This window comes from Mercenaria mercenaria, chromosome 19, assembly GCF_021730395.1.
Source record: "Mercenaria mercenaria strain notata chromosome 19, MADL_Memer_1, whole genome shotgun sequence".
Lineage (NCBI taxonomy): Eukaryota > Metazoa > Mollusca > Bivalvia > Venerida > Veneridae > Mercenaria > Mercenaria mercenaria.
Window position 1 is genome coordinate 31,184,764 of NC_069379.1, and position 14,518 is coordinate 31,199,281.

Genomic DNA, 14,518 nt, shown 5'->3' on the forward strand with positions numbered 1-14,518 from the left:
AAGCAAAACGAGCTATATTATGTTTCCTGCCGTTCAACCTTTTTTACTCTGTTAACTTTCGAGCATCAAAATATCTTTGAAGTATTTCTAAATGTTTAAACTAATTTAGTACAAACTCTTAAATCAAAATCACGTTTCTGTCGCTGAAATAGTATATATGCATTTCAGCGTGTTCCTTGTTAAGCAGAAAAAGAAATAGAAAAATCTCTATGTAGTTATATTTTGAGAAGAACTTGAATACATATTCATATACATCTCCACTTTAAGACAATTTTTCCATAAATAATATACTGGAATGAACCTTTATAAATATTCGGTAACCAATGACCAAGGAATTTCAAAAAATATTTGATTTATTAATTAATAATTTTTAAAATCAACTAATTCAAAATCTAAAGCAACTGTGTCATTATCATTTTTTACATTGAGGACATCATGTATTTACCCTGTATTTCGCATTCAACCGAGTAATTCCACCTAGCACGGGTTCCTGTGTCTAAACATGTGGCAAATTGTGTACCCTTAATATCATAGCCTTCATCACATTCAATTACAGCAACTGATCCTGTCGTAGTCCCTTGGGAATCGTTGACTTTACCATTTGGCACGGACAGCAAACCACAGTCTTAAAATAAAACATTTTACATTCACCAAATAATAACGCAAGTTAATGAAGACTTTAAATGTATACTGAAAAATCACATATTTTCGTGAGGTCACGAACTTGAAACGTTGAGTATGTTCGCGAGTTTTAATATTCGCAAAATTGTACAAATGGTATCCTATTTGAATAAGACATATACTAATAGTGAATATTTACGCGGCGATTCATTTTCGCGAGATGTAGGGTTCCGCGAATTTAGCGAAAAATATACCCTCGCGAAAAATTCTGTTTTTACAGTACTTATTCGTAAGGACGTAGGTAATCTACTACATGTATAGATTTTGGGTATCTACGTACAATGTACCTAAAGTATTGAGTTAATTTCATTACACTTAAAAGACAAATACTCAATATTCTAACTAAGATATTATATAATGTGCTTACTTTTTCATCTGTTCTTACCTGAAGCATCACAGATGGGATAATCAGACCATGTTCCATCATCCTGGCAAATAATTGTTGAGTTTCCTGTGATATCATATCCAGGATCGCAAGATACTTCAACGACTGTGCCAAATTTTGTTTCGTTTTTGTCTACGGAACCTTTGATTGGAGTTGGATCTTCGCAGTCTGCAAGTAATGAATCTCGGCTCGATAATTTGCACAAGTGTATAAAATGCATGTATTGTTTAAAAACCTTCTGGTGTACTTCAAAAGAATGAGTGTACCTTATTTCTTTAGAGGGTGCATACAGTGCGACATAAAACATATATTTTAAGTTTGCTTGCTTTGTCTTTCATACTGCTTTTATCTATCCTATGCTGAATATTATCGAAGTTTTAAATCGATTCACAACGAGACATGCCAAAACCATTAGGAATCGACTTTGGTGTCAGTAGCCTTCAGTGTAAATACAGTTTAAGTGCTGTAATTTGCGACTGGAGGAAACGCACTTTTAGTGTACGTATATGTATTTCTGTGTTGCTAATCAACAGCTAAATTTATTTTTATCTAATTATTTCTGTATAACCCGTAGAATATATATATATATATATATATATATATATATATATATATATATATATATACAGTTGAAACTCGGTATCTCAAACTCGCTTACCTCGAAATTCCGCTTAAGTCGAAGAAATTTTAAAGTCCCGTCAAATTTCCTTCTTTATATATGTAATTCAACTTCGGTTACGTCAAAATTTGACTTACCGAGACTCCGGATGTGTCGAAAGGGATTTTCAGTCCCGTCAATAAAATTCAAGTGCATTGTAAACTCGGTAAGTCGAAGTGAGAAAAATATGCGATAAAATTTCAAACATGTCATTGTGAATGTGGTTGGTTTTTAACATATGTCCATGCTTATTGCCTAACATATCAAAGGTGCGGCGATTATCAATGTGAGATGACATCATACTTGTTTGCACGTGCCATAATGATAATTGTTTGATGTAAACCTTAGATTTTTTTAATCAGCAGTCATTCGTTTTTGAAACGTTACGAAAATTGCTTTTAATTTAAACTAATGAATTAATTAGTTTGAACAGTTGGGATCTTTAATAAGGATTAATTAGAGATAATCGCGATGAGACTGTAAAAAATAACTTCTTTGGGGAAAGCATCATTCGTTCAAATGTCAGACCAAAATGCTGCTAATCCTCCGGGAGAGAAACATAGTACAAAAAGGAAAACTTGACTAAAAACGTATGAGGTTGGTATCATTTTTATTCTTCGAAAAACTGAAAACCTTGATAAACACAAACTGTACGGAATCCTGTACGCGTAAAGTGCCGACAGAGTATACACAGCATTTAGGAAACAGCTTTTATTTTTTATTAAATCTTTTCGAACCGTGTACTCATTTCGTCTATATATACGTCCCTCTTCATAACTCGAATTTCGGTTATCTCGAAATAAAAAGCATGGTCCCTTGAAATTCGAGATACCGAGTTTCGACTGTATATATATATATATATATATATATATATATATATATATTGATATGTGCATGATATAACGCTAATGATATTTGAAAAGAAAATTATACATGCAATAAATTGAATGTCTTAAATAACGACGACAGAAGTGTACTAGGAACAAAAATTAAATTCAAATCATGTAGTCACCAACACATCATTCCATTTTTAAACATGTGGAAAAATGAACTAAATGCAAAACCTTTTTCAAGTAATAATGCCACACAAACATGTATGAAGAGGGAACATTGCAGACATTGTAATGGTTCGTGGCAAGGCTACCACATGATTTTTAGAATTTATTTTTTTGGTGCTTGACCTTATTTTTCAACCTAAACCTTAACCTATGGAACCGTAAGCGTATGAACTCCATGACGTAGTGCAATTCCCACTCTTACACTTACCCACAATAATACATGATGGCATCATTTCCCAGTTTCCGTTTGAAAGGCATGTCACAGTAGGACTTCCAGTGAGAGTATATCCAGTCCAACAACTTATTAAAATTGTCTCACCAAATGTTGTTTTGTTATTTGGTAATGAGACGCTTGTATATGGTACACTAGGATATCCACAATCTGAACAGCAAATATAATTATATGTCATTCATTTCTGTGGAGATGACATCATTATGACGAAATCAATCAAGTAGCACTATTATATTACAACATAGAATGTGGGGAAGCATGCTTTTTATGGAATTGCCCTTGTTCTACTGAACAAAAAAGTAAATTAAATGTAAGGGGAAACACATTAACACTCACCGTTTGGTCAAATAATAAATAATTAAGCATTTTATTAGTAACTATGTTTGCACAATCTCAATAACGTCGGACTGTAATAAATCTATACCATGTTATAGATATTACTTATAAAACTTTGAAATGTTGACTGCAAGTTTTATTTCACTGAAGTGTATTAATGATACCTTTTATTTTGCACACTGGAACAGCCGTCCAAGTCGCATTTTCCTGACAATGTATAATGTCGTCACCAATTATGTCATAACCCTCTTCACACTCGACGGAAACAATCGTTCCATTTATAGTGCTAGTTGCATTACTTGAGCCGTGTTCCGGTGTAGGATCCCCACAATCTATGGACACATATGCAAATTTATCCCGAAAATATGTAAATATTTCATCCATATATATATGGGATCTTATAGTAGTCTCTTGATAGAATGGTCTTTTAATGAATCTTAGTCAGATAAAGAGAAAATGTATTTTAACTCTTAATGTAACTGTATTTATTTTTGATCATACATATATGTATATATATTTCAAAATGTAAACATGAAGATTATGTATTGTCTCTGTTTTATACAATCAAATCATCACCATTATCATCATCAGTCATCACCAACACCAAAACGTACTCGCAAATTACACAGGTGAAGTTATGGCCGGCAGGAATTTGGTACCCGGTTGCTTAATAGATATTTTTACCGAACATTTTACCTGTCGGGACTACATTAATATGGTTGCTAGTCGTTTAATAAAACGTCATTAAATGGAATGAATACATGTACTGAAAACGTTCTGGCTGGATTTTGATAGGTCGTTTTATAATAAAAAGGCTTATTAGAGGTGGTCGCAAGTACGATGACAAAAAAAGAAACAATTTTTTTTTCACACTTTGATATCGTAATCTGGCTTGAAATTTTATTACGATCTTACTATTTCAATGTCATTTTCATTGATTGATTTATATTTACGATAAATAAAAGACGTCTTAACTCCTAGATATGTTGTACCCTGAATTTCTTAATACATTCACTAAAACAAAACAGAAATTTTGTTTGCTTTTAATGACAGAAATTGATAGAATAGTGGCATACCTATGATAGAACATACTGGCATATCGCTCCATGAGCCATCCACCTGGCAGATTATGTCCGAATCGCCGATTAGTTTATGATCTCTGCCGCAGCTAACTTGAACAACTGCACCATAGTGTGTCGCTGCAGAGTTAAGAAATCCATTGTCCACCTTCAGATGTACACATTCTAAAATGAGATATCATGTTAGATGTACACATAAGACGATATTCGATTTTAACTTTCGTATCATTATTAATTTTAAGTAGTTGAAATATAAGTATCTGAAACAATAAATTCATTTACCTGTGCAGTTAACGGATATATCGTTCCCATGGTTGCAGTTGTCATATGTATTGTAGGTGCAGTTGTTAATATGAGATGCATTTTACTTCACAGCTTAGGTCATCCACAAATATTGGTCCAGTACCTTCGCCGTAATGTGCTGATATGTAGAACCCAGCTGCAGGACTATAAATTATTTGATTATTTGATTTAATTGCATTTTTATTGCATGTTTCTCAGTGAATTACTAAAACACAAGTATGCAATACATCAAGTATTTTCACAGTTTGAAATATTATATATATATTTCAGTGGTAAGAAATTTCAAAATGCGGAAATTAAGGAAAACACGATATATATTTTTGTTTAATATGTAAGGTCAAAAATATCTATCAGTCCTGAACACCGTATCTTACATGTACACTCGTGGCTATGCCACTCGAGAGAATATTGCATCAGGCGTTTACTCGTGAAAGATAGCTCTGTCTAACACTGAAATAAATGCATATCCTCACAACATTCAAACTCAAAAATATGAATATACTAATCAGTTTTGTTCTTGTAAGTTTTATATCTATAAATAATCTACAATTTTAAGTTTTAACCACTTATACATTTTTAAGATACTATGTATGCTATCAAGAAACTAGTTTGAAATTTAGATATACACAAGGAGCAAAAGAAAACTAAGACTGACGAATAATAACGGTATGCCTAAACCGAAATACTTTACTGTTTGTAATATTTTGTTTGGTCAATAAAAGCACACAGTCATTTAATGTTTTCAAATTTATGCTAGAAAAAGTACACAACTTGGAAAACATACGGGTAACCAATCATGTTACATATAGTGTTTGCCTCTTCCATTCCGAAAGAATGATCGCATATAGTCCCCCAGGTATCTAAAGACTTTATCTCAACTCTTCCATTTGTTGACCTAGGTCCGTCAACAAGCCTTATTTCAGAAATATCTAAAGGAAAACCTGTGAAATACATATTACACAAATTATCTTCACGCAATCGCGATTCATTATTTGAAATTCAACATGAATCTGTGCTTTTTATAAAAGGATACAAATAAAATTATATAATTAATATTATTTCTGACAATACATATATATGAAAATATATTATTCATCAAATAGTGTGTGTACTTAGGTACTGTTTATTTATCTATGAAGTCAGTCGGAAGCAATTTAGAAACAGGTTAAAGCCAGATCAGCATAAGAGCGAAACAAAGGACGGGTAATTTGAAAAAATAGGGGCACATGAGTAATCTACATACTGTATTCTTGACATTCTCCTTCCTTTATCCAAGTATTGGTGCTATTGTCACATGTAAGTTGTAGTGTGCCTACGTAAGTTCTATAGTAGGAGCAATCCGCATACAAGATAGATCCGTTATAGCTGAAGTAACCAATGTCCCAGTAGTAGATATCTGGCTGTCCACATTCTGCATATATTTTGTAAGTTCATGTAATAATTTGAAAGTTGGAAGTTGTAAACACCAGTAAGGAGTCTTCAAATCTCACAAATGAATGCTTTTCGGGTTATACGATACTTACTTATTTTCACATGGCATTGACAAATCACTTGTACTTTCTGCTCAGGCTTATTAGATGCACGTATATGCAGTATTTCAATATTTACAAACACCAATATTTATTTGACGTGTACATATAGTAATATAAAACGTAACTGAGTAATCAGAATGTTTACGAAAGATGAATAATTGTTCGTTAGGCTAAATAACAATGAACTTATGATTGTGAGATTAAGATTAAAATACAAACCATTGCAAACAACAGAAATATCTCTATCGTGAGTGCACTGATTAAGAAATAAATACTGACAGCTACTTAGATCGGCGTCATATCGATCACAACGTAGCTGGTCTATGAATATTGGTCCACTGCCTTCACCATACAAGGCACCAGTAAAATATCGTGCAGCTCTATCAAAAATAATATATAATACACATTTTGAATCAAATATGAAATTCTGAGTAGAAAGATTTTTATCAGATGTTAATTGAATTTTATGTAGTTCTGCAAACCTGAATAACCTAAATTGACAGATTATCTTGTCTCCACGGTACATTTTGATAATAGGTTGTCTATGGATAAAAAATATTCCAGTTTATAGCAAAAAACAAGTAACAACATAAAGACCCAAACTTATATTGAGCGAAATGCGAAAAAATAGAACCATGCATAAGGACTTATACGTTTTTCTTTTTTGGGTTTTACGTCATAAATACACAATATTATGTTTTTTGAGCTATTTGCGGTGAATGAAGATCCTAGGTGCCCCTTTAGGCACGCGCGGGCACCCTGGTAGAACAATCGGTCTTCGTAGGCAAGCTTGATGGCATCCTTGCATGAAAATGAAGATCTACACTCCAAGAGAGGTTACGTAATAACATCGATGAGTGACAAAATATTTAAAGGCAACAAAAAGGCTGCGGATATGGACTTTACATTTTATCAATCTATATGATTGAAAATAAACAAATTTAAATATTCGACTTCGAAAAGTTTCATAAAATGCACGTTCTTGATCTTTGTAAATGCACACAAATGCCATCAAAGTAAACCAGTGGAAACTATACAAGTCATCCAAAACGATAAAAATGAAAATATTGCAGTTATTCAGCGACTGAGCAAGTTACTGTCCGCATCCTGGTGCTCCGGCTTGTGCAGAACTCAACGCTTCAACATCTTGCAATTATTTGGATACAATTATTAGACAACCGAAATCATATGTATATATACAGCGATATTCATAGAACCTTCACAGAATGCAATTCCATTCGAGCGATGTATGGTCCAATATTATTTAATGGACCAAACCTAGACGAGAAAACAATAGGCAGAACTACAAAAACTTAAATTTAGATAGGAGATCCGAAGTCATGGAGCCTTAATATCGAAGAAAATGTAAAATACAAAATTTAAAAGCAGGCACCATATCCAAATGGTGATTAACAGTATCCATAAGTATGAAAGTGGGATATTGAACCACCAAAGCAAAAAATTCAAGCTGGAAATTATACCAGTATTACAATCACAATGTCCATGGCCTGAACAATCTGAAAAGAGTCTAATTGAATGGAAAAAAAACTATTACGGTAGAACCATGGCACAAACAACTTAAAAACAACCACACAGAGCTTCTAAATATTTGTTATTTCTGATATATCTTTAGGAGGATGTACCTTTACCATATTCCTCTGGATTCGGAATACATATTTTTAAAACAGGTTTATATCAAACAAAAACATCGATTGATAACGGTTGCTTTCAAAGCAATTATCTGGCATTATAAAAGTTCATGAATCAACACAAATGTTTACTGAACTTTGAATAAACTAACAAACTTGAGAGTATGCCAAGGAAAGAAGACATCGTCGTTTGTTTTTTTAAATTGTTAACAATTTCGTTCCTTGCCTGGTGAACGGCGAAAAAGCTAAGAGTTCAGCCCTTTATCAGCGTTATCATTATTAGAAAATACGTAAAGCATATGTATGTATGATTATCTGGAAACGGTATCTCGCATATTATGATGCTATAAGTAAGACTTTACCTGAGTCCCAGCATATTGCAAAATAGGTCTGCCCCATATATATTAAAGTTAGAGTCACAAATAGTTCCCCAGGTGCCATTAACTTTTATTTCGGCTCGTCCATCGTATGAATCAGTTCCATTTACAAGTCTTGCATCCGTGATATTTAGTGGAGGCCCTGAAATGGAAGACAGAATATTCGCAATGCATAAAAAAAATGATATCAACCACCAGGACTTGCTGTTTAGGCTGTTGAAATTTGCGTTGCACCGTTATGATTATAGATTATCTTACAACATTCATGGTGGAGAAAGATCCATATGAGCATTTATTAAAAACGCATTAGCCAATGTATAATAATTATTATCATGCCATAACCTTTGCTGTAACATAAAATAGAGAGGAGAACATGGACAATCTTCAGTTTCCTTAGTGTGTATTGTAACTATGCTATGTAAAATCATACGAATAAATACAATTTAATTATAGGGTTACAGTCACGAGTAATTCAATTTGAATTTCTATGAAATGAATTTCTGTTGCGGTGATAGGGACGTGAGGAGTGTTGCACATTTCTACTCGTCTTATGATCAGATTTGATAAAATAAAGTCTGATATACATTTGCTTAACTCTACTTATAGAGACTGTAAGATATCACAACAGCAGTGTTAAAATGCAGCTTGACGGTCTAAATATCCAGTGCATTGGCTCATTGTTATCATTGATGACTTTAAAATTGTTTACTGTGTTAAATGTTTCATTTAATACATTTCCGTTTACACCGGTTCTTGTGGTCGCAAAAGCGTAACATTTCAGTACCGTCAAAACACAGACTTTAAAATCGAACTGACTTGTTGTCTTGCTTGATCGTGCTATTTTTCTTTCAAAGGCTGCGGTTACATATTGTGATATTGAATATCAAATAGACCTATCGCTCCAAACTTTATAAAGAATCAAATCTGTTAAATTCATTATAACCGGCAACATTTCAATATAAAGGCAGTATATGCTTTAGAAAATTCAATATACCCCAGCATATAACAGAGACATCTTAATTATGTTCCGTGTTAAAACATTATTCTAACACGATCCGATTCATTTTTCCTATTAAACAAAGAAGGCTGAAAAACAGTGAATTATCATACAACAATTCACTGTGCTGACGTCACAATTATTACGTTATAGCGTCAAACGGCATAGCCGCGCGCTTGAAAAGAAACCGATTGCAAACGAGAAAATATTTAATGAATTCCGTCAAAGTTGTACTTTAAAGTCCTAGGTAACGTGTTAGAATCGAAATAATATATCTCATTTAGTGATTTGCTCTTGAATAAAATCATTATTTGTCGTTCAAATGCGTATTGTTATATCATATATATAATTCCTTCGCATCTGAACTCCAAACAATGATTTATTCAGCGACAAATCACTAAATGTGATAAATTATTTCTTAATCCACTGAATATATGCAATGATATATATATGCGTGGCCGAACTTCAGTACCGTCCAAACATAGACGTAGTCGAACAGACTAGTTGTCTTTCATTGATTTTGCTATTTTTTTCTTTCAGAGGCTGCGGTTACAGATTGTGAAATTGAATAATTGATTATCAAATAGACCTATCGCTCCAGACTTTATAAAGAATCAAATTTGTTAAAGATTTTATAACTGGCAACATTTCAATATAAAGGCAATATATAATTTAGAAAATTCCAAATACCCCAGCAAATAACGGAGACATCTTCATTATGTTTTGTATCAAAAACATTATCCACTGAATATCTGCAATGATCTATATGCGTGGCCGAACTTGGACAATACAGCCGATCGACGTGTATAGGTCCTGAGCCTTGTCCATATGCTGCTCCCCTTTTATAATTATAAATTCTGAAATAAATGTTAAGCAGTTTTACTGAATAAGGGATGATAAGTTCTGATATTCCAATATGGATCTCTTTGGCAGAGTGGTTATGGCTGCTGACTTTGAATCACCAGCTCCTCACGGCTGTTGTTTCAAAATGTGTTAGGTTTGTAGAATTCTTTTATTAGGGAAAACATTATCCAGTAGGAATGCCAAAGGTTCAACACGGTCCATGTTTTTAGGTACGCCGGGTGGTACAAACGGTGATTAACTATACCAGCTATAATATTATTGAACAAGAGCTCCGCCAAGCGGGGCAATATACGCCCGAATGGTTACATCAGAGTATTGGAGCAAAATTTAAAGATGTTTACTGTTGTAGCCCAAAGGACTGGAAAAAAACAAAAGGAAAAAATCACTGTCCACAAGAAAATATTCAGAGTCAAAAAAAAAGTCCTTATCAGGTACAGGTATGTAAAAGCACATAAATACTGGAGGTACCATCCATGTTGTACCACAGAAAAGTGGTCTCGGTTTTCCCTACAGCCAATAATAAAAATTTCAAAATAAGCTATTTATAGTAACATTATAGTAACATAAAAGGGAAGTAATTCAAAGAAAAGTTATTATGAGTGAACAAAAAAAGAGATCTGCCAAATAAAAACAAGAGCACTGCAATGCAGAGCAATATACACAAAGAAAAGTCATATCTGATCTTTGACCCTTAAGTGTGACCTTGACCTTGAAGCAAGTCATCCGGAATATGCACTCTGCACGTCGTCTTAGTATGCTGAACATTTATGCCAAGTTTCTTTGAAATCCTTCCAGCCGTTCAAGAGTTACAGAGCGGACACGAAACAAACTTATATGACCTTTGACCCCTAACTGTGACCTTGACCTTGAAGCGAATCATCCGAAAGTGTGTCAAGTTTCTTTGCAATCCTTCAAGGTGCCAAAGAGTTACAGAGCGGACTCTAAGTTGCTAAAGGACGGACGGACAGACACCGGGGTATAACATAATACGTCCCTTCGAGCGTATAATAAATTCTATAATAGTGTCACCGTGACGTCAAACAGAACACAAAAGAGTAGCATTCCAAATTGTCATATACGTATGACATTTTATTACTTCTGACTGATCAGGACAGCAAAATAGCTTGTATTTAACATTATTTAAGAAATGAAGTACGGCCTACTGCAAGTAATACGATTATGTAACACTCTAAGAAATTTCTGTTTTCTGGCCCATTTAAAATTGAATTGAAAGAAAACACTGTTGCTCGGCTTTTACATCTTTTACATTAAATAACTACATTGTAAGAGTTCTGAAAACTATTAACTACACAACTCATAATTTGTCTTGATGACAATTGTGTTATCACGATCCATAATCGGTATGATTTAACTACGACGCGGTTTGTCTTCAATACCTTTTGCATGAAGTAGTATTCCCCGTTGGTTATAAGTAATGAAATAAATGTTTGTCAAAGCTAATAATGAATTGCAAGCCTAACTCCTTTAACTGTATGGTTAATATTGTATATCATACATAATTGTTGCTTGTGGCTTTTAAACAAATTCAATTAAAAGCTAAAATTCAGACTAGTAATGTAACAGAAATTCCTGAGTTCACATATTCACGATTTTCAATTTTCACGCAAAAATTGGGGATTCTTGAAAACGTTATTCTTGAAATCGTGAATTTATGAATTCTTGAAGTTCAATTTTTTCCTAATTCGCGATTTCCAAATTTCACTCAAAATTGTAAAATACTGAATTCGTGAATTATTGAAATAGTGAAATCTTGAAGTTCAATATTTCACAATTTCATAAATTCATGATTTCCAAATTTCAAGCAAAAATCGTGAAATCCTGAAATCGTGAATTCTTGAATCTTAAATTCCCGATTTTAGCGCGAAATTTTGAAAACTTGAATTACTGATCTTCACGATTTCCGAATTCCACGCAAGATTCGTTAATTCTAGATTATTGAAATCGTAAATTCATGAAGTTCAACAATTTACAGATTCACGATTTGCACATTTCACTCAAAAGTCATGCATTTTGAAATCATGAATTCTTGAAATGCAATAATTCACATTTTTTAAGTTTCAATGAAAAGTCGTTAATTCTTTATTTTATGACTTCTTGAATTCCTGAGGTTCAATAATTCGCGATTTCAAAATTCAATATTCCAATTTTTCAATAATTCAGTTTTTCAATAATTCACAGTTTCAAGAATTCAATTTCAATTATTTGAATTTGATTATTTGAATTCAATTTCAATTATTTCAATTACTTGATTTCAATTATTCAGGATTTCAGGAATAATACAGAATTCATAAGTTCAACATTTTAGTTATACAATGACTCAAGATTTCAATTATTCAGTAATAATTCACAAATTCATAAATTCACGAGTTCCATATTTACTGTCAAAATTCAATATTTCAGTGATTCACAATTTCAAAAATAATCACGATTTCAATTATTCAAGATTTCAATAATTTAGAATTTCACATATTCAATATTTCAATAATAAAATACTTCACAACTTCATGAATTCACAATTTCCATATTTCATGTCGAAAATTCAATATTTCAATTTATATATAATAATTCAATATTTCAGTTATTCACAATCTCAAAAAATTCTCGCAGGATTCGGTAGGTTCTAAAACTCAAGAATCATTGACTCTGGGGTCAAGCTTTACCGTTATTAATGCAACTTCCACTGAATTTATCTAAAACAAGTACATTAGTCAATACAGATTTGTTTAAGCAATTTATATTTTAGTTGTCTTATTTTGCACATTACCTAAAATTGGGTGGGGTTTGGTGCCTTTGCATGATTTTATTCTCGACAAATGCTTCAAAATAAAAGTTGATTTTGCAACAATGTTCATATTTTCTTAAATGCAGACGTTTTATTGGCTTTTTATGTAGATAGTACTATAAAAATCTTTTAAGAAATGATATAAATTTTCGAAAATCATGGTCGCGAAAACGAGTGATAAAATTCGAAAATGGAAGTACATGTAAATGATTAAAAATTCTTGATAAAATACTTGTTTAAAATTTCATTTTATTTTACCATACCTGTTCAATACTTATAAGTTTGCTTATTTTAAGCATTTAATTTGTTTTGGCCCAAACAAAACCTCGGCAATGATAATAAATTTACTATAAACCGTAACGGAACACTGGTTCATGTAATCATATCAAGTTCACAAAGTAATGATTTTAATTATCCAATTTTTTGTTCTATTCAGTAATAAGATAAGATAATTTTTACTTTAAGTCGGCAAGCCATATAACAATATAACAATACAACATACGTTGTATACCGCTATTTAACAAGTGGTGCAAACACGATAATCAAAGGCTGCATTGTTTATCAATTAACTTTTACATTGATCAATGAACACCTTTGATAATGACAGGGCATTACTGTACTAAATACAAACCGCGAGATGACCACGTGTCAGTCGGCGCGTGGCATGATTGACATCTGTCAGTAGCCAATTAACATACGACTCTCAGCCTACTGCCATACTTCCGCTTGTGCCGGCAAACAATAATGAAATTCACTTGGATTTTGATTGACAAGGGGCAGAACTTTCGAACTAGAGACGCATCTAAGAAAATTTCCGTGAGTGAAGGTGACGCCCAGGGTATATTCTGCACGGCTCAAATGGGAGTTTTTCACGATTTTCGCGGGTCAAAACCCGGGACCTCGGGTCCACTGAATCCCTGTCTCGTTTTCAATTATTCAAGATTTCAATATTTCAGAATTTCACTAATTCAAGATATCAATTATTAAATATTTCACAACTTCATGAATTCACGATTTCCGTATTTCATGATTCAATTATTCACGATTTCATGATTTCACAAATGGGTGGTTTTCAAAATAATGAACCCTTTTCTTCTCTCTCACCTTACTTTTATTCAGTTCAGTTTTAGAATGTGTTTTCGGGCATGTTATATCCAAATAAATGTAGTCAATAAATGTGTGAAATTTCAGCTTAATGACTTAAGCAGTTTTACAGTTATATTAAATTATACAGCTAATTTTGTCCCCTGTGCTCCCAAAAAAGTGTAACATTTTACATGAAGGATAGTATCCAACTGTGTTTTACTTTTTCAAAGCAAGCCTTATTGTTACAGCTTTGGCTTTTTTATGTAACTTAAACACTGCACATTTTAAGCAAAATAATTTGTTCATTAACTACATGTTATTCTTACCAATATTTCACATCTTGTGATGGAACCCCCTTCACAACAAAATAGTGAAAAAATACCAAATTAAAATGTTGAACTCTACAATTTCATAACCCCATTACTTTTCTTCAGTCCTAATGTTTTTCTAAGACCTTTATCCTTTCAGCTGTGAAGAC

General features: G+C 32.7%; 1 protein-coding gene across 5 annotated transcripts in view; it reads right to left on the minus strand.

Moving 5' to 3' along the window:
- LOC123542089 (uncharacterized) overlaps positions 1-14,518 on the minus strand; it is a 226,890-nt gene that overhangs the window by 103,254 nt on the left and 109,118 nt on the right. For all 5 annotated transcript variants that reach the window (XR_008368553.1, XM_053530951.1, XM_053530953.1 and 2 more), the window contains exon 24: positions 446-625. Coding sequence is in view for 4 of the 5 variants with exons in the window: in XM_053530951.1 (XP_053386926.1) it covers positions 446-625 (180 nt within the window). In the remaining variant the exon portion in view is untranslated. The remainder of the gene's footprint in view (positions 1-445; positions 626-14,518) is intronic.